This window comes from Salvelinus fontinalis, chromosome 27 (assembly GCF_029448725.1).
Source record: "Salvelinus fontinalis isolate EN_2023a chromosome 27, ASM2944872v1, whole genome shotgun sequence".
Lineage (NCBI taxonomy): Eukaryota > Metazoa > Chordata > Actinopteri > Salmoniformes > Salmonidae > Salvelinus > Salvelinus fontinalis.
The window spans coordinates 1,791,178-1,810,605 of record NC_074691.1 but is presented as its reverse complement, the minus strand read 5'-3'; the positions used below and the strand labels follow the sequence as shown (position 1 = coordinate 1,810,605).

Below are 19,428 nucleotides of genomic sequence, written 5' to 3'. Positions count from 1 at the left end.
CTACTGAGCCTCATTTTGACTTGTTTTAAGGATGTTACATCAAAGTTGGATCAGCCTGTAGTGTGGTTTTCCACTTTAATTTTGAGTGTGACTCCAAATCCAGACCTCCATGGGTTGATAAATTTGATTTCCATTGATCATTTTTGTGTGATTTTGTTGTCAGCACATTCAACTATGTAAAGAAAGTATTTAATAAGAATATTTCAGTCATTCAGATCTAGGATGTGTTATTTTAGTGTTCCCTTTATTTTTTTGAGCAGTGTATTTCATAGTTTTGATGTCTTTACTATTATTCTACAATGTAGAAAATAGTAAAAATAAAGAACCCCTTGAATGAGTAGGTGTCAAATTTTGACTTACTGTATATTCAGCAAACACTATTTTATATATCCAAAGTGACTTAATCATGCTTTCATACATTTTCGTGAATCAAACCCACATTGTGGCGCTGCAAGCACCACGCGCTACCAACCGAGCCAGAGAGGACAGGTCGTCATAATTTTGCATCATCATTGAAATGTTCTCTGTGCAGTTTGGCAGTGCAGATCAGAAGCTGGCTCTGGCCACCCGAATCCGCGGCCACGTGCTGCCCCTGGCCTTGCAGATGTACGGCTGCCGAGTGATCCAGAAGGCCCTGGAGTCCATATCCTCCGACCAGCAGGTAATTGTAAGTGGATCTTCACTTCTCTTCTGATTTTTTTGGGGGGGCTTTTAGGAGCCCCATGGGTCCTGGTCAAAAGTTGTGCACTATAAAGGGACTAGGGTGCTGTTTGAGACATTACCTTGGTATTATTGTTAACTGGTTGTCTGAGTGTGGTGTACTCTCCAGCATGGGGTATGGATACCTATGTATTATGGTCCTGTTGTCGTCCTCTTTGAATTGCCCTTTACATTGAGGACTATGGGTGACAGACAATCTATCATCACATCAACGAGCCATTAGAAGGAAAATGGATGTGTACTGTAGAAATGACTTGGGCATTCTATTTCCATGGAATTAACATAGACTGGCTGAAAATGTTCAGAAGATCTATGGAGGGAGAGCTGGATGAATTACTCCGCTCTCTCTATCCCCTTCCTCAGAGTGACATCGTGCGGGAGCTAGACGGCCACGTGCTAAAGTGTGTGAAAGATCAGAACGGAAACCATGTGGTGCAGAAGTGTATCGAGTGTGTTCAGCCCCAGGCCCTGCAGTTCATCATTGATGCCTTCCAGGGCCAGGTGAGAGCCAATTCATTAGGTCATGCAATGGAAAACTGTTTGCAACATTAAAGGAAAATGTGTTTTTGATAGGAGAATTTCATGTTGTCCCATCCTGTTACGTAGTTTTTTCCCCCTATGTTTAGTGATAAAATGTACCCGTCCCAGAAAACATCAACCCAACCACCAGTCACATTGTGTTCAGCAGGGCACACTGCATCAAAGCAGTATCCAACAGGGAAACAATAATATATGTTCTCATTGCACTAGTTCCAATAGCTGTACCTGCCCCTTTCTGAATGTTTTTCACCTACTGAAAACGACCCAGACACGCACATATTATTCAGTTTCCCCCCCAGGATTCAATGTATGGACCAGCCTTTTCAAGTGTTAAAAAATGAATAAAAAATGTACAAACATTTCCTAACATTCACATATTCCTATTATTTATTACAGCTTTAACACATTTTGTTGACGTGTGTCGTCTCCCCTGCAGGTGTTTGTGCTGTCCACCCACCCTTACGGCTGCAGGGTGATCCAGCGGATCCTGGAGCACTGCACCCAGGAGCAGACCCTGCCCATCCTGGAGGAGCTGCACCAGCACTCTGAGCAGCTTGGCCAGGTAAATGCAGCCAGGCGAGCCCTAGTCTCAACTCCTAACTAGACCCCAGTCGCTCACACATGGCCAATGTAATGCTTTGCACGGTTTTTGCTGGATCAAAAAGGGGCTTAGGTGGTGGGTATAGCATGGTCCGTGGCTGTATTTTAGAGGCCCACATCTTAGCCGTGTAGATGTTTTCATATTTAAGCCAATTTCCTGCTATTCTACCTATTACTCCATGGAGCTGAGAGAGTTTCAGTTTAAAGCTAGTTACCTGAAATTCTACAAATTGTCATCTAGCTGAGAGAAAAAAATCAGCAGTTGCAATGTCTATTTCTGGATGTATAAATTAATGATATGTACCCATTGACTATTAAAGGATGTAAATTATAAATGCCTTGAACTTAGTTCAACTGTCATACCCAATCAGGATCCAAAATATTAACTTGTGTCACACCAATGTTTGTAAACATACACCAGTGGAGGCTGCTGAGGGGAAGACGGCTCATAATATTGGCTGGAACAGAGTGAATGGAATGGAATCAAACACATGGAAACCATGTTTGTATTTGATACCATTCCACCTATCCTGCTTCAGCCATTACCACAAACCCGTCCTCCCCAATTAAGGTGCCACCAACCTCCTTGACATACACTATATTAGACCCCATACTCAACAGGCAGAACACTGCACGGACCCAGAACAGGGTCAATACAGACTGCAGGTCCTGAGGGGGGAATAAAATGTTATTTTTTATTCAGTTGGACATTGACCCCTGGTATCATATAAACACACAAGACATGGAATAATACATAGAATTGCAGGAAAAGAAAATATGTTGCCATTTTAAATCTGTCAACAAGAGGGGTGTGAAAAGTTTAGGGTTGCATGGGTTGTGAGGTGGGGGTTTGTTACTATGCTGATAAATGACATTATCCTTCCGGACCTTTGCCACCTAGGACATTTGTGTGACCGGACTTTCACAAATAGTACTTGAGTACCTCAGCTATATAGCCTCAAAACATAGTTAAAACTATAATAGTGATATCCTGGATGATCAGTCCTTGCATCCATAGTGCTGTCTATGAACTTTAGGTTACATTTCTCCAACCCCATCCCTCTGCTTTTTACCAGAACAGGTGGGACATTTTTGTTTCTTGTGTGCTGCTTTAAAGCAAATTTCCTGCAATAGCTTATGCTGGGTTCTTATGCTATCTGAGTAACTCAAATATAACAATCAGTGGTGGCTTGATGACATTATAGATTCTCACTGCCTAGTTTTTATTTTGGCCATTAGTTCTCAAATACTATTTATTATAATATACAGTACTAGTCAAGTTTGGACACCTACTCATTCCAGAGTTTTTCTTTAATTTTGCTATTTTCTACATTGTAGGATAATAGTAAGACATCAGCTATGAAATAACACAGAATCATGTGTTAAACAATTCTATCAAAATATATTTGAGATTCTTCAAAGTAGCCAACCTTTGCCTTGATGACAGCTTTGCACACTCTTGGCATTCTCTCAACCAGCTTCATGAGGTGGTCACCTGGAATGCATTTCAATTAACAGGTGTGCCTTGTTTGTGGAATTTCTTTCCTCAATGTGTTTGAGCCAATCAGTTGTGACAAGGTGGGGAGGGGGGTATACAAAGATGGCCCTATTTGGTAAAAGACCAAGTCCATATTATGGCAAGAACAGCTCAAATAAGCAAAGAGAAACGACATTCCATAATTTCTTTAAGACATGAAGGTCAGTCAATATGGAACATTTCAAGAACTTTGAAAGTTTCTTCAAGTGCAGTCGCAAAAACCATCAAGTGCTATGATGAAACTGGCTCATGAGGGCCGCCACAGGAAAGGACGACCCAAAGTTACCTCTGCTGCAGAGGATAAGTTCATTAGATGTACCAGCCTCAGAAATTGCAGCCCAAATAAATGCTTCACAGAGTTCAAGTAACAGACGCATCTCAACATCAACTGTTCAGATGAGATAGTGTGAATCAGGCCTTCATGGTCGAATTACTGCAAAGAAACCACTACTAAAGGACACCAATAAGAAGAGACTTGCTTGGGGCAAGAAACACGAGCAATGGATATTAGATCTGTGGAAATCTGTCCTTTTGGTCCGAGTCCAAATTTGAGATTTTTGGTTCCAACTGCCGTTTCTTTGTGAGACGCAAAGTAGGTGAACGGATGATCTGAGCATGTGTGGTTCCCACCTCGAAGCAAGGAGGTGTGGGGGTGCTTTGCTGGTGACACTGTCAGTGATTTATTTAGATTAAGGCACACTTAACTTCTCTAGGATATGTGGGACGCTACCGTCCCACTTGGCCAATAGCCAGGGAAAATGTAGAGCGCGAAATTCAAAAAAATGATATAAAATCAAACTTTCATTAAATCACACATGTAAGATACCAAATTAAAGCTACACTCGTTGTGAATCCAGCCACCATGTCAGATTTCAAAAAGGCTTTTCGGCGAAAGCATAAGATGCTATTATCTGATGATAGCACAATGTCAACAAAGAGAGAGTAGCATATTTCAAATATAAAACATGCATTACCTTTGACGAGATTCTTTTGTTGGCACTCCAATATGTCCCATAAACATCACAAATGTTCCTTTTGTTCGATTAATTCCGTCCATATATATCCAAATTGTCCATTTATTTGGCCCGGTTGATCCAGAAAAAAACAGCTTCCAATTTGCGCAAAGTCACTACAAAATATCTAAAAAAATTACCTCTAAACTTTGCCAAAACATTTCAAAGTACTTTTGTAATACAACTTAAGGTATTTGTAAACGTTAATAATCGATCAAATTGAAGACGGGTCTATCTGTTTTCAATACAGGAGAGCAACAAACTAACGTTACTTTTTTTAGTCTTGCGCAACTCTCAAACAGTACACATGACGTTACACTGCTTCCTGATGGCCTTCTTCATTGCACAAATGAATAACCTCAACCTATTTCCTAAGACTGGTGACATCCAGTGGAAGCGGTAGGAACTGAAAACCGAGTGATTAGAAATCCAGTATTCCAATGGAAACTCATTGAACAGACAGTGACTTAAAAAAACATATATATATATATGGTTAGTCCTGGGGGTTTTGCCTGCTACATAAGTTCTGTTATACTTACAGATATTATTCAAACAGTTTTAGAAACTTCAGAGTTTTCTATCCAAATCTACTAGTAATATGCATATCTTATATTCTGGGGATGAGTAGAAGGAAGTTGAAATTGGGCACGCTATTTATCCAAAAGTGAATTTGCTGCCCCCTATCCTAGAGTAGTTAACTAGCATGGCTACCACCGCATTCTGCAGCGATACGCCATCTCATCTGGTTTGCGCAATGACCCAACACACCTCCAGGCTGTGTAAGGGCTATTTGACCAAGAAGGAGAGTAATGGAGCGCTGCATCAGATGACCTGGCCTCAGCCCAATTGAGATGGTTTGGGATGAGTTGGACCACAGAGTGAAGGAAAAGCAGCCAGCAAGTGCTAAGCATATGTGGGAACTCATTCAAGACTATTGGAAATGCATTCCAGGTGAAGCTGATTGAGACGATGTGGGTGCAAAGAGTGCAAATCTGTCAAGGCAAAGGGTGTCTACTTTAAAGAATCTAAAATATAGTTTATGTTTAATACTTTTTGGGTTACTACATGATTCCATATGTGTTATTTCATAGTTTTGATGTCGTCACTATTATTCTACACTGTGGAAAATAGTAAAAATAAATGCTTGAATGAGTAAGCGTGTCTAAACTTAGGACTGGGACTGTTGTGTGTACACTACCGTTCAAAAGTTTGAATGTTAGATATATCCTTGTTTTTTAAAGACAAGCACTTGTATTTTTAAAATAACATCAGTGTGGACATTTAATGTTGTAAATGACTATTGTAGCTGGAAACAAGAATAGATTGGCGAGTTTCAGAAGGAATTTCTTTGTTTCTGGCCATTTTGAGCCTGTAATCGATCCCACAAATGCTGATGCTCCAGATACTCAACGAATCTAAAGAAGGACAGTTTTATTGCTTCTTTAATTAGAACAACAGTTTTCAGCTGTGCTAGCATAATTGCAAAAGGGTTTTTCAATTAGCCTTTTTAAAATGAGAAACTTGGATTAGCTAACACAACGTGCCATTGGAACACAGGAGTGATGGTTGCTGATAATGGGCCTCTGTACACCTATGTAGATATTCCATAAAAAAATCAGCAGTTTCCAGCTACAATAGTCATTTACAGCATTAACAATGTCTACACTGTGTTTCTGATCAATTTGATGTTATTTTAATTGACAAATGTGCTTTTCTTTCAAAAACAAGAACATTTCTAAGTGACCCCAAACTTCTGAATGTGTGTGCGCATGTTTTGTTCTTGTGATGTTTTCATTGTTTAATGTGGCTGTGCAGCATGTCGTGTTCATTAGGGCACGAAAGGGTGACTTGGGGGGGAAGGGGGAAAAAATGGGCTATTCTCATTTAACAAGTCAGGAAAGCCCCTTGTTTCAGTACGTTTTCTTCCCTATGGTGCCTAACGAACATGACCATGCTCAGTGTCCATTTTTATCCTACGGTTAATGATATTCATGCTGGCAATGACTTCTACCTATGATGTTTATTTAACCCCCCCGCCCCCACTTATTCCATCTAGAAATATCAAGGCGTTTCATTGGAGATGACACCCAAAACATACTATACAGTGTCCAGCGATGCACTGTTCAAGGTCAGCAATTCGCCTCCCACGCGGACGTCCTCCTCGCGTCGCCTCCCTCACTATTCCTCCTCCATATTTCTCTTTCTCAATAACCAGTCTGCTCTAACACTGTAGAGGCCTTTTACCTTCACCAAACTCTCTATCCCTCTTTTCAGACCTCCTAAACTCAGAGCACGCCTCTTCCTCCTTCCGCCGCCTCCCTCTCCCCTCCTTTTTCTTGTTCCTTTGTTTAGAATAAATATTTCTGTCCTGTCACGTAGAGGATTCGCAGCACCTCGCTTCTCAGCTCTGTTTGGATAATCCCTCTGGTCACAGACGCCTCCTGATTCTAAGTCTTTTTTTCCCCCACCTCTCTCCTGCCTGCCTTCTCTGATTTTTAATTATCAATACTTGCTAGAAAGACTCCCCAAGTCAAGAGCTTTTTTTAGCCACAATTTGGACCCCCAACATTGACATTGTCCCATATGTTTCGAACTTACTGTGGTTTCCTGGATTTTAGGGTTAAAGTCCATCAGACCATGTTGAGCAATGAAGCAAAATGGTTGGGCAAAGTTTGTAAATCAAATCATGTAATTTGCTTCAAATCAAATAATTGGGAGGGGGACATCTGTAGTATGAGGCATGCTACTAATTTCAGGTGGTCAAATGTTGTCGAGTCACTATTGATATCTGGTCAGGTGAGTTTGTTCGTTTTCCTGCACAGCTTTAGGTATATTAAGTTATTTTTCCTTAAAACCACACCCATAACTGTCTTATCACCTGTCCCTGAAGGGGAAAATATGCTGCTGGTTCCACATGGACCTGAATAGGCCTGTGTCTAATGCAAATCAGAAGCGTCTTGTCGTTTGACCTTCAGCAATCTGCGGTGATATTTAATAGTTTTATAACATTTCAATGGTGCTTTTCATAAGGTTCTCAAAGCTTGTCGAAAAGCAATACATCATGAGTAGCCTAGCTGTAGTTGGGTCAACCAATAGAGGCCAAGTCTGAGTGCATCCTCCCAAAGATGGAGGGGGACAGTTCATGTCTTGATCAGAGGAAGATGGTCAGGGAGATGATGGATGAAGAGTCTGGTGACGATCGTGTTGAGGTCTACTCAGAGAACCAGCCGGAGTCGTGTAGTTACTGGACTTCTACTCCGTCACAATGTGTAGCACCCACTTGGGTGACGTCTCAGCAGCTCTGGGCCCCAGAAGCTCACTACACACAGTTCACAGTAGTAGCCAGTCATCCTCACGATGAGCCCTCTGCCTCCGTACTGCATTCCTTTTACTGCATCTCCCATGCCGCTTAAGCTTCAGGTGACTTTTCAGTTGAATTATTCAACGGTCAGGAACTAGCAGGCAGGTGAAACAAAGCTGGTACCGTGTCCAGATGCATCATTCAAACAAAAACAATTAGCTAGCCAAGCCAGAAAGTGTTGACCTGCCAGTCAATCTGCACATTCTGGCAAACAACCACCAGAAATATTAAAATAAATAAAATGGCTGATAAAAAAAACATACAATTTAACACTTACCAGTAATTAAATGTGGACACCTGCTAGTACTAAGTAAAAGGGTCTGAATACTTATGTAACAATTAAAAAAAATATATATATATTGATTAAAAATAAAAAATATATTTAACCAGGCAAGTTAGTCAAGAACATTCTTATTTACGATGATGGCCTAGGAACAGTGGGTTAACTCATGTTCAGGGGCAGAACGACAGATTTTTACCGTGTCAGTTTAGGATTCGATCTAGCAACCTTTCGGTCACTGGCCCAACACTCTAACCACTAGGCTACCTGTCGCCCCATATAAATGTTCAAGCATTTCTAAAAACTGTGTTCGCTTTGTCATTATGGGGTATTGTGTTTAGATTGATTACCTTTTTTTGTATTTAATCAATTTTAGAAAAAAGATTTAATGTAACAATGTGGGAAAAGTCTGAATACTTTCCGCATGCACTGTATGTGACCTATCACCGGGATTCGGTCCGATGTAGAAAAATTTGATTGTACTTAAAATAAAAAAAATGTATTGATAAAAGTAGACTTAGCGCTAGAAATAGTATCATACACTACAGTTTAGGGAAAATGGGGAAGTAATTCTGCTTTGAAAGTTAATAACTCTGTAACCCCACTTTTGAGAAAAATGGCCCTTGAATATTTTGGGACATCGACTAGAGAGCTCTTCGTCTACACCCATTCAGCGTCCTTCACGCCCTCATAAGCTTTAGCCCCACCCATCTCTTTAAGGATTCACATGAGGCCATGTGCTATACCGAGTGAGTAGTGTAGTAAAAACCCAAAGATTTCAAGACTAAAAGTAGTAGCCTACAATAAGGAAACTCCAGATAAAAATACATTATCTTGGCCTATATCCTAATCTGACTTTGGTGCAGGTCATGTTCTTCCCATTACCTCATTAGTCTCTGGTAAACACACCCCATATCAAGGTGTATTTGTCACATGCACAGGATACAGAAGGTTACTTGCATAGCAGCAATATCAAAAACAAAGTGTCCAGATGGAAATATTTTATCATTATTAGATGTCGCTAACCCGACACGTGTAAATTGTACGCGTGTTAATGAAATAAAATAATGGCCATACACACCTGTCTAACTTGATTGGTCATTGATGGGTCATCTGGAATCTAGCTAGCTACAATGAACAGGCATAATCCCAACTCCCTACGAATAAACATGTTCATAGCTGTAGTATGACTCTGCAAGTAGCTGAAGCGAACCAACTAAACTCAGCAACAACAACAAAGTCCCCTTTTCAGGACCCTGTCTTTCAAAGATAATTTGTAAAATATCTTTATTGTAAAGGGTTTAACCTGTCTAGCCCCTGCGTTCCGCTAGCGGAACTCCTCCCACATTCCACTGAAAAGGCAGAGCACGAAATTCATAAAATATTCTTTCACACATTAACAAGTCCAATACGGCAAATGAAAGATTCACATCTTGTGAATCCAGTCAACATGTCTGATTTTTAAAATGTTTTACAGCGAAAACAGCACGTATATTTATGTTAGCTCACCACCAAATACAAAGGACAGACATTTTTCACAGCACAGGTAGCATGCACAAAGCCAACCTAACTAACCAAGAACCAACTTCATCAGATGAGTCTTATAACATGTTACACAATAAATCTGTTTTGTTCGAAAAATGTGCATATTTGAGGTATAAATCACTTTTACATTGCAGCTACCGTCAAAAATAGCACCGAAGCAGCCAGAGCAATTATAGAGACCAACGTGTATTACCTAATTACTCATCATAAAACATTTCTTAAAAATACACAGCGTACAGCAATTGAAAGACACAGATCTTGTGAATCCAGACAATATTTCAGATGTTTTAAGTGTTTTACAGCGAAAACACAATATAGCGTTATATTAGCTTAGCACAATAGCAAACATCACAATAGCTCACAATAGCATTGATTCAAGCCAAACATAGCCATTACGTATAAACCACCAAAAGATAATTTTTTCACTAACCTTCTCAGAATTCTTCAGATGACAGTCCTATAACATCATATTACACAATGCATATAGAGTTTGTTCGAAAATGTGCATATTTAGCGCCACAAATCGTGGTTCTACAATGAGAAAAGTAGCAAAGCTGCCCAGAAAATGGGAGGAGAATACTTTGAAAAGGCACCTATTCTAATCAGTAACTATTCCAAAACTTGACAAAAAAATACAGGTTGGACAGCAATTCAAAGACAAATTAGTTCTTAATGCAATCCCTGGGTTACATTTTTAAAATTAACGTTACTTCAAGCATACAGCGTGCGCTAAAGCGAGACCGCACCATAATTCATGGCGGAATTATTATCTGACATTTGTCAACATAAGTACGAATTAACAGCATAAAGACTGCTTACTATTAGTTGAGCTTCCATCAGAATCTTGGGCAAGGTGTCCTTTCTCCAGAACAATCGTCTTTGGGTTGAAAGATGTCCTCTTGTCCGTTCGAAATAGCCGCTAATGTTAGCCACCAACTGGGGAGGGGTCCAACTCATGAAAACGCATGAGAAAGAAATCGCAATAAACTGCTAAGTCGGTTTAAATTAACTACCTTATGATGTCTTTAACAACTATAACGAATAAAAACATGACCGGAGATATAGAACTACTAAAACGAAAGCGTTTGCAGGACGCCATTGTGATGACTCCTTGCGCCAAGCGCACCGTTGAAAAGGACGGTCCTTCCGTTCCACGGTCTTATAAAAGGTCCCAGATTGCGCAATCCACTCCATTCAAAATCTCCCCGCTTACTGACATCTAGAGGAAGGCGTGTGCAGTGCATGTACCCTCATAGCTTGCATGGGGACTTATAAACTGATCTCAGAACAGGGACCTCGATTTCTGAAATCTCACTCCCTGACAGGAAAAGTGCTGCAGAATGAGTTCTGTTTCACTCAGAGAAATAATTCAAACGGTTTTAGAAACTAGAGTGTTTTCTATCCAATAGTAATAATATGCATATTGTACGAGCAAGAATTGAGTATGAGGCCGTTTAAATTGTGAACGATTTTCCCCCAAAGTGTAAATAGCGCCCCCTATTATCTACATTTACGTTTACATTTAAGTCATTTAGCAGACGCTCTTATCCAGAGCGACTTACAAATTGGTGCATTCACCTTATGACATCCAGTGGAACAGCCACTTTACAATAGTGCATCTAGATCTTTTAAGGGGGGGGGGGGGGGGGCAGAAGGATTGCTTTATCCTAGGTATTCCTTGAAGAGGTGGGGTTTCAGGTGTCTCCGGAAGGTGGTGATTGACTCCGCTGTCCTGGCGTCGTGAGGGAGTTTGTTCCACCATTGGGGTGCCAGAGCAGCGAACAGTTTTGACTGGGCTGAGCGGGAAGGGGGGATAACGCTGGGTATTATCAACAGGTTAAACACTGTTCCCCATGCTTGGTCAATGAACCATAAACAATTAATGAACATGCACCTGTGAAACGGACGTTAAGACACTAACTGCTTACAGCAGGTAGGCAATTAAGGTGACTGTTATGAAAATTTAGGAGATGAGAGGCCTTTCTACTGACTCTGAAAAACACCAAAAGAAAGATGCCCAGGGTCCCTGCTCATCTGCATGAATGTGCCTTGGGCATGCTGCAAGGAGGCATGAGGACTGCAGATGTGGCCAGGGCAATAAATTGCGATGTCCGTACTGTGAGACGCGTAAGACAGAGCTACAGGGAGACAGGATGGACAGCTGATTGTCCTCGCAGTGGCAGACCATGTGTAACAACACCTGTACGGGATCGGTAAATCCGAACGTCACACCTGCAGGACAGGTACAGGATGGCATTTACTCTGGAGCGTGATCGAGGTGGAGGGTCTGTCATGGTCTGGGGCGGTGTGTCACAGCATCATCGGACTGAGCTTGTTGTCATTGCAGGCAATCTCAACGCTGGGTATTACAGGGAAGACATCCTCCTCCCTCATGTGGTACCCTTCCTGCAGGCTCATCCTGACATGACCCTCCAGCATGACAATGCCATACTGCTCGTTCTGTGCGTGATTTCCTGCAAGACAGGAATGTCAGAGTTTTGCTAGCGACGGGCCCGGATCTCAATCCCATTGAGCACGCCTGGGACCTGTTAGATCGGAGGGTGAGGGCTATAGCCACCCCCCCCCCCCAGAAATGTCCGAGAACTTGCAGGTGCCTTGGTGGAAGAGTGGGGTAACATCTCACAGCAAGAACGGGCAAATCTGGTGCAGTCCATGAGGAGGAGATGCACTGCAGTACTTAATTCAGCTGGTGGCCACACCAGATACTGACTTACTTTTGACCCCCCCCCCCTTTTTTTCAGGGACACATTCAATTTCTGTTAGTCATATGTCTGTAGAACTTTTTCAGTTTGTCTGTTGAATCTTATGTTCATACAAATATTTACTCATGTTAAGTTTGCTGAAAATAAATGCAGTTGACAGTGCGAGGACGTTTCTTTTTTTTGCAGAGTTTAGGTTCAATGTTAGCTAGCTAACGTTAGGCTATAACTAGCAATGCAAATGGTTTTCTGATTCTAATAATATTACTACACATAATACGCTTAAAGTTCGCTAGCTAACAGTATGCTTTAACTTGCAATGAAGAAAATTGCTGACAAAATTAGGAACGTATAGTATCTGAAAATGTAGCTAGACTCTTACTTAGAAATCTGGTTTCCCAATGAAAACTCATTGAAAAGAGTGACCTCACACAAAAAAAATCTGAATGGTTTGTCCTCGGGGTTTCGCCTGCTAAATAAGTTCTGTTATACTCACAGACATGATTCAAACGGTTTTATAAACTTCAGTGTTTTATATCCAAATCTACTAATAATATGCATATCTTATTTTCTGCGGATGTGTAGCTGGCAGTTTAATTTGTGTATGCTTTTCATCCCAACGTGAAAATGCTGCCCCCTACCCTAGAGATGTTAAGGCACATGAGGGTTCACATGCATTTTGATAAGTATAAAACATCATCTAATGCCTATCCTGTGAAGTAATGACGTGCGATATAGGCCCAGCTTCCTGAGACGGGTCACATATTTTCAGGAGCTCTCGGCTTAGGTTGCTACTAAGGTGCCTTGGCCACTACATAATTAGGGCTTTTGCTACTATGGGGTGTCATTTATAGATGTCTGTGTCAAAGGAAAATCTCTCGACCTATCTGAACATTATTGAATCCGTAGTGTGGGTTATCTAAATGATATTACATGATGGTGAAATTTACTATTTTTCTTTTGGTGTGAATGGGAAATGTGATCCCACACTGTCTTTTGCTTCCATCGCCCCCTGCAGGATCAGTACGGCAACTACGTCATCCAGCACGTCCTGGAGCACGGCAGACCCGAAGACAAGAGCAAGATTGTGGCAGAGGTCCGCGGGAAGGTGCTCCTCCTGAGCCAGCACAAATTTGCGAGGTAAGGCAACACAAATCGACCCTTTTTTTTTATATATATATAGCTGGTGAGAGTGAGACTCGTGAAGATGTGCTTTCCAGTTATGCCATTCCAATGAGGCCCACCTCCAATTTTAAAGTGACCCTAGCCTCCACTGAGTGAGACGAATTACGTTCATGGGCGGTTTTCCAATGAAGATTTTCCCACGGACTTTCAATGGAGATGCTCCATTGAGTTAAGCCGGGCGGACATTACCGTAATTGCTGGACTATTAAGCGCACCTGAATATAAGCCGTACCCACAGATTTTTTTTTTTTTAAAATATGTATTTTGTACATAAATAAACCGCACATGTCTATAAGCCGCAAGTGCCTACCGGTACATTGAAACAAATATACTTTACACAGCCTTTAAACGAAACACGGCTTGTAACAAAAATAAATAGGCTTTAACGAAACACGGCTTGTAACAAAAATAAAAAAAAATTGCAGTAAACAGTAGCCTACCAAGAAAGTCAAACTTCATTGCGGTGGCGATTGTTTTGGCTTTCAGTCGGATCTGCACAGTTGAAACACCTCGGCCGTCTGCTCTCTGTGTGTTGACCCAGTCTTCAATCTCATTTTCTAGTTCGGGCCATCCGCTTTTCTTCCTTGAAAGCTTTTGTTGTCTTTTTTCACTGAGTCCGTTCCTCACGCTGCTGTTTCCAACGTGTTATCATAGACTCATTAAGGCCAAGCTCCCGTGCAGCAGCTCTATTTCCTTTTCCAACAGCCAGATCGATCGCCTTCAACTTGAAAGCTGCATCATATGTATTTCTCCGTGTCTTTGCCATGATGAGGGTGACAAAATGACTACCGTAATCAGAATGATGGGAAGTTTGAGCGCGCTCGATTTACGTCACATTATGTGACGATGCTCAGTTTTTTGGCGGCGTGAATCTTGTGAGAGAAAAAAAAAACATAAATTTAGCCGCGTCATTGTATAAACCGCAAGGTTCATAGCGTGGGAAAAAAGTAGCGGCTTATAGTCCGGAAATTATGGTACACGTTTTTTTTAGCCCGATCTACGGCCTTTCGATCAGCTCCCAGCGCATTTTTTTCGATTCAGAGCAAACCCGACATAAAACTTAATGACACAACCCATAAAGTGTAGCACTTACCCGATTTTGCGGTTGATGGCTGGATCCCGGTGTCTTGATTTTCAAACATATTGAATATATTCAGCCATTATTGCCAAGTGTGAGCAGTGCTCAGAGCAGATGCGAGCATGTCCCACCGTCAGCCAATCAGCTACTCGGAACTAATATAAAGATTCTGGCAGATGCTATAAGGTCCCCACATGTAAGCTGTATACGCATTTCTTTTTTCCCATGTCCAACAAATACCTAAACAGCAATAAGTAAAGCTGTGCCGTGTTAGTACGCCACTGACAGAATAAGGGAATATGCGAAGTGTTATGTATGTGGCTATATGAGAAGTGTATGACAAGGGTAATGTGTTATGTTGATTGTCTTTTGTATACAGCAGTACTGTGTGTCTAAGACAATTTCCCCCATGGAACATTGAAGTTCATCCTACCTCAAGTTAATCTCACTCACACAAAAAGATGGGCTAGGTTACATGTCGCATTTAAAGCTGTTCTTACCTCAAACTCTTTCTGCAAAACCGTTAATCCATATTGTCCTCTTTTCACGTGCCCAAATTTGCTTTTGTCTTTAGCTTTTTCTGAGCATACAATCAGTGATCTAGTGCTATATTTTTAAGGACAGAACTGCATTTTTATGTCACCTATTGAACTATGTAATTTTATAATATACATTGCCTGCAATGTATCACCAAAATATAACTGCCTATTCCTACACATGGCTCAAATACATTTTTCTATTTTTAAAATCCTCAAACACCAAATTAGGCCTACCTTTAAAAAAAAAAATGATATGCTATCATCACTGTCAATCGTGAATGATAATTCTTCACATTTAACAGGTGCAGCGTCCATGCTGCAACTGCATGCTGACTATTTGATCCCAATCAGTTTCATGGGAATTAGCATTTCTATCTTCTTGAATGATGTAGGCCAAAATCTTGCTTAAAGCCCCCAAAAGGCTAGGGCCGGCTCTGACTGCATGTGTCGGTATACACTCATCTCAGCCAATCATGGCTAGCAGGAAGGTTGCTGCTCTTTTTCCGTGGCTAAACCAACTAGGCTTGTAATTTAACAATTTTATTCTTATTTACAGATGGCATACAAGTTTGTTGTTAAGGCACATGAAAGTTCACATGTTCCAGAAGGCATTTTGGCGAACAAATCCATTTAGATTTTTTTTTTTTAATAGTTCAAATGGCTTTCCTGTGACGTAGTGATGCGTGACATACACCTAGTTTCCTGAAAATAGTCATGTTTCAGCCTTTAGCTTTTTAATTAAGGACTAGGCAGACTGTGTTCAGGACACCGGCCCGTATATATTTTTTTTAACTGAGCCCACGTCTCTCCCTAAGTAACGTGGTAGAGAAGTGTGTGATCCACTCATCCCGTGCCGAGCGGGCCCTGCTGATTGACGAGGTGTGCTGCCAGAAGGACGGCCCCCACAGCGCTCTCTACACAATGATGAAAGATCAGTACGCCAACTACGTGGTGCAGAGGATGATCGACATGGCCGAGCCCGCCCAGCGCAAAATCATCATGCACAAGGTGGGTTGACATATACCATCAAGTGAATTCACGGTAAACATTTTGCTACATAAACAGCTATTTCTCATTGGAGAACTTCAGGTTAGTCCCTCCCTGTTTTGGCCTGTTTGGTTCCTCGTGAGTACACCCAACGTTTCCCATTGTTTGTTAATTTAGATCAGTTTAATTTAGGCCAGGTATTGCTATAAAACCAAAGGTTGGTGGTACTTTTGGTACAGCATTTCTAGTTATCCAAATTCTAATTGTTACCCATAGCAGTCTCCTTTCCATGTGGTGTGAAAAGTATTTTACACTGAACAAAAATATAAATGCAACGAGCAATGATTTTACTGAGTTACAGTTCATAGAAGGAAACTAGTCAATTGAAGTAAATTCATTAGGCCTTAATCTAATCTATGGATTTCACATGACTGGGAATAGAGATGTACAGTTGAAGATATGTACAGTGTTATTAAAACTCGTTTTTCAACCACTCCACAAATTTCTTGTTAACAAACTATAGTTTTGGCAACTCGGTGAGGACATTTACTTTGTGCATTTCCCAAAATTTGTACAGATTATTTCACTTATAATTCACTGTATCACAATTCCAGTGGGTCAGAAGTTTACATACACTAAGTTGACTGCCTTTAAACAGCTTGGGAAATTCCAGAAAATGTCATAGCCTATCAGAAGCTTCTAAAGCCAGTTGACGTCAATTGGCGGTGTACCTGTGGATGTATTTCAATGCCTACTTCAAAGTCAGTGCCTCTTTGCCTGACATCTTGGGAAATTCAAAAGAAATCAACCATTGTTTTTAGACAGAATCTGGTTCATTCTTGGGATCAATTTCCAAACGCCTGAAGGTACCACGTTCATCTGTACAAACAATAGTATGCAAGTATAAACACCATGGGACCACGTAGCCATCGTACTGCACAGGAAGGAGACGCGTTCTGTGTCCTTGAGATTAATGTACTTTAGTGCAAATCGATCCCAGAACAACAGCAAAGGACCTTGCGAAGATGCTGGAGGAAACGGGTACAAAAGTATCTATATCCACAGTAAAACGAGCCCTATATGGACATAACCTGAGACCGCTCAGTAAGAAAGAAGCCACTTCTCCAAAACTGCCACAAAAAGCCAGACTACTGTTTGCAACTGCACATGGGGACAAAGGTACTTTTTGGAGAAATGTCCTCTGGTCGGATGAAACAAAAATAGAACTGTTTGGAAATAATGACCATTGTTATGTTTATAGGAAAAAGGGTGAGGCTTGCAAGCTGAACACCATCCCAACCATGAAGCACGTGGCAGCATGTTGTGGTGGTGCTTTGCTGCAGGAGGGACTGGTGCACTTAACAAAATAGATGGCATCATGAGGCAGGAAAATTTGGTGGATATATTGAAGCAACATAACCAGACATCAGTCAGGAAGTTAAAGCTTGGTTGCAAATGGGTCTTCCAATGGACAATGACCCCAAGCATACTTCCAAAGTTGTGGCAAAATGGCGTAAGGACAACAAAGTCAAGGTATTGGAGTGGCCATCACAAAGCCCTGACCTCAATCCCATAGAACATTTGTGGGCAGATCTGAGAAAGCGTGTGCGAGCAAGGAGGCCTACACACCTGACTCCGTTACACCAGCTCTGTCAGGAGGAATGGGCCAACATTCACCCAACTTATTGTGGGAAGCTTGTGGAAGGCTACCAGAAACGTTTGACCCAAGTTAAACAATTTAAAGGCAATGCTACCAAATACTAACTGTGTATGTAAACTTCTGACCCACTGGGAATGTGATGAAAGAAATAAAAGCCTAAATAAATCATTCTCACATTCTTAAAATAAAGTGGTGATCCTAACTGACCTAAGACAGGGAATTTTTATTAGGATATAATGTCAGGAATTGTGAAACTGAGCTGAAATGTATTTGGCTAAGGTGCATGTAAACTTCCGACTTCAACTGTACATCTGTTGGTCACAGATACTTTTGGTCATGTAGTGTATGTGGACACCTGCTCGTCGAACATTTCATTCCAAAATAGGCATTAATATGGAGTTGGTCCCTCCCCTTTGCTGCTGTAACAGCCTCCACTCTTCTGGGACAGCTTTCCACTAGATGTTGGAACGTTGCTGTGGGGACTTGCTTCCATTCAGCCACGAGCATTAATGAGTCCGGTACTGATATTGGGCGATTACGCCTGGCTCGCATTCGAATTCATCCCAAAGTTGTGGGGTTGAGGTCAAGGCTCTGTGCAGGCCAGACAAGTTCTTCGACACTGATCTCAAAAACACTTTTCTGTATACACCTTGCTTTGTGCACGGGGGCTTTGTCATGCTGAAACAGGATAGGGCCTTCCCCAAACTGTTGCCACAAAGTTAGAAGCACAGAATTGTCTAGAATGTCATTCATTGTATGCTGTCACATTAAGATTTTCCTTCACTGGAACTAAGGGGCTTAGCCCGTACCATGAAAAACAGCCCCAAACCATTATTCTTCATCCACCAAACTTTACAGTTGGCACTCTGCATTCGGACAGGTAGCGTTCTCCTGGTATCCGCCAAACCCAGATTTGTCCGTCGGACTGCCAGATGGTGAAACGTGATTCATTACTCCAGAGAACGCGTTTCCGGAGTCCAATGGCGACGAGCTTTACCCAACTCCAGCTGACGCTTGGCAATGCACGTGGTGATTTTAGGCTTGTGTGCGGGTGTTATGCAGTGGAACCCCATTTCATGAAGCTCCTAACAAACCAGTTGTTATGCTGACGTTGCTTCCAGAGGCAGTTTGGAACTTTGTAGTGAGTGTTGTAACCAAGGACAGACGGTCCCGTTCTGCGAGCTTGTGTGGCCTACCACTTCGCGGCTGAACTGTTGCTCCTAGACGTTGTCACTTCTCAATAACAGTACTTATTTGACCAGGGCTGAAATTTTACTAACTGACTTGTTGGAAAGGTGGCATCCTATTGTACCACTGTTGTACCACTCTTCAATGGCTGTGCGAAGTTGCTGGATGTTGGCAGGAACTGGAACACTCTGCCGTACTTGTCGATCAAGAGCATCCCAAGCAAGCTCAATATTTGACGTCTCTGAGTATGCAGGCCATGGAAGAACTGGGACACGTCATCAGAGTGCACAGCTGAACACAGTATGCTGGAGAACACTCTTTGTTATTTTTGATTTAAAACAAACCGCTATGCATTAAATACGAATACCAAACTTTGTGGATTTACGTGATGTGGTTAGCTTTTAACAGCTAGGAAACACCGCTAACCAAACAGTGCTAGGTGGCTGTACTACAAAGACACTGGTTGTCATCGTGG

General features: G+C 41.6%; 1 protein-coding gene across 16 annotated transcripts in view; it reads left to right on the top strand.

Moving 5' to 3' along the window:
* The window catches only part of LOC129824853 (pumilio homolog 2-like), a 59,197-nt gene that overhangs the window by 24,126 nt on the left and 15,643 nt on the right, over positions 1-19,428 (top strand). For 9 of the 16 annotated variants that reach the window (XM_055884370.1, XM_055884364.1, XM_055884371.1 and 6 more), the window contains exons 17-22: positions 533-667; positions 1,084-1,221; positions 1,697-1,822; positions 6,467-6,538; positions 13,335-13,456; positions 15,934-16,126. In XM_055884370.1, coding sequence (XP_055740345.1) covers positions 533-667; positions 1,084-1,221; positions 1,697-1,822; positions 6,467-6,538; positions 13,335-13,456; positions 15,934-16,126 — 786 coding nt within the window. The remainder of the gene's footprint in view (positions 1-532; positions 668-1,083; positions 1,222-1,696; positions 1,823-6,466; positions 6,539-13,334; positions 13,457-15,933; positions 16,127-19,428) is intronic. The other 7 variants (XM_055884378.1, XM_055884380.1, XM_055884376.1 and 4 more) reach the window with 3 other exon arrangements.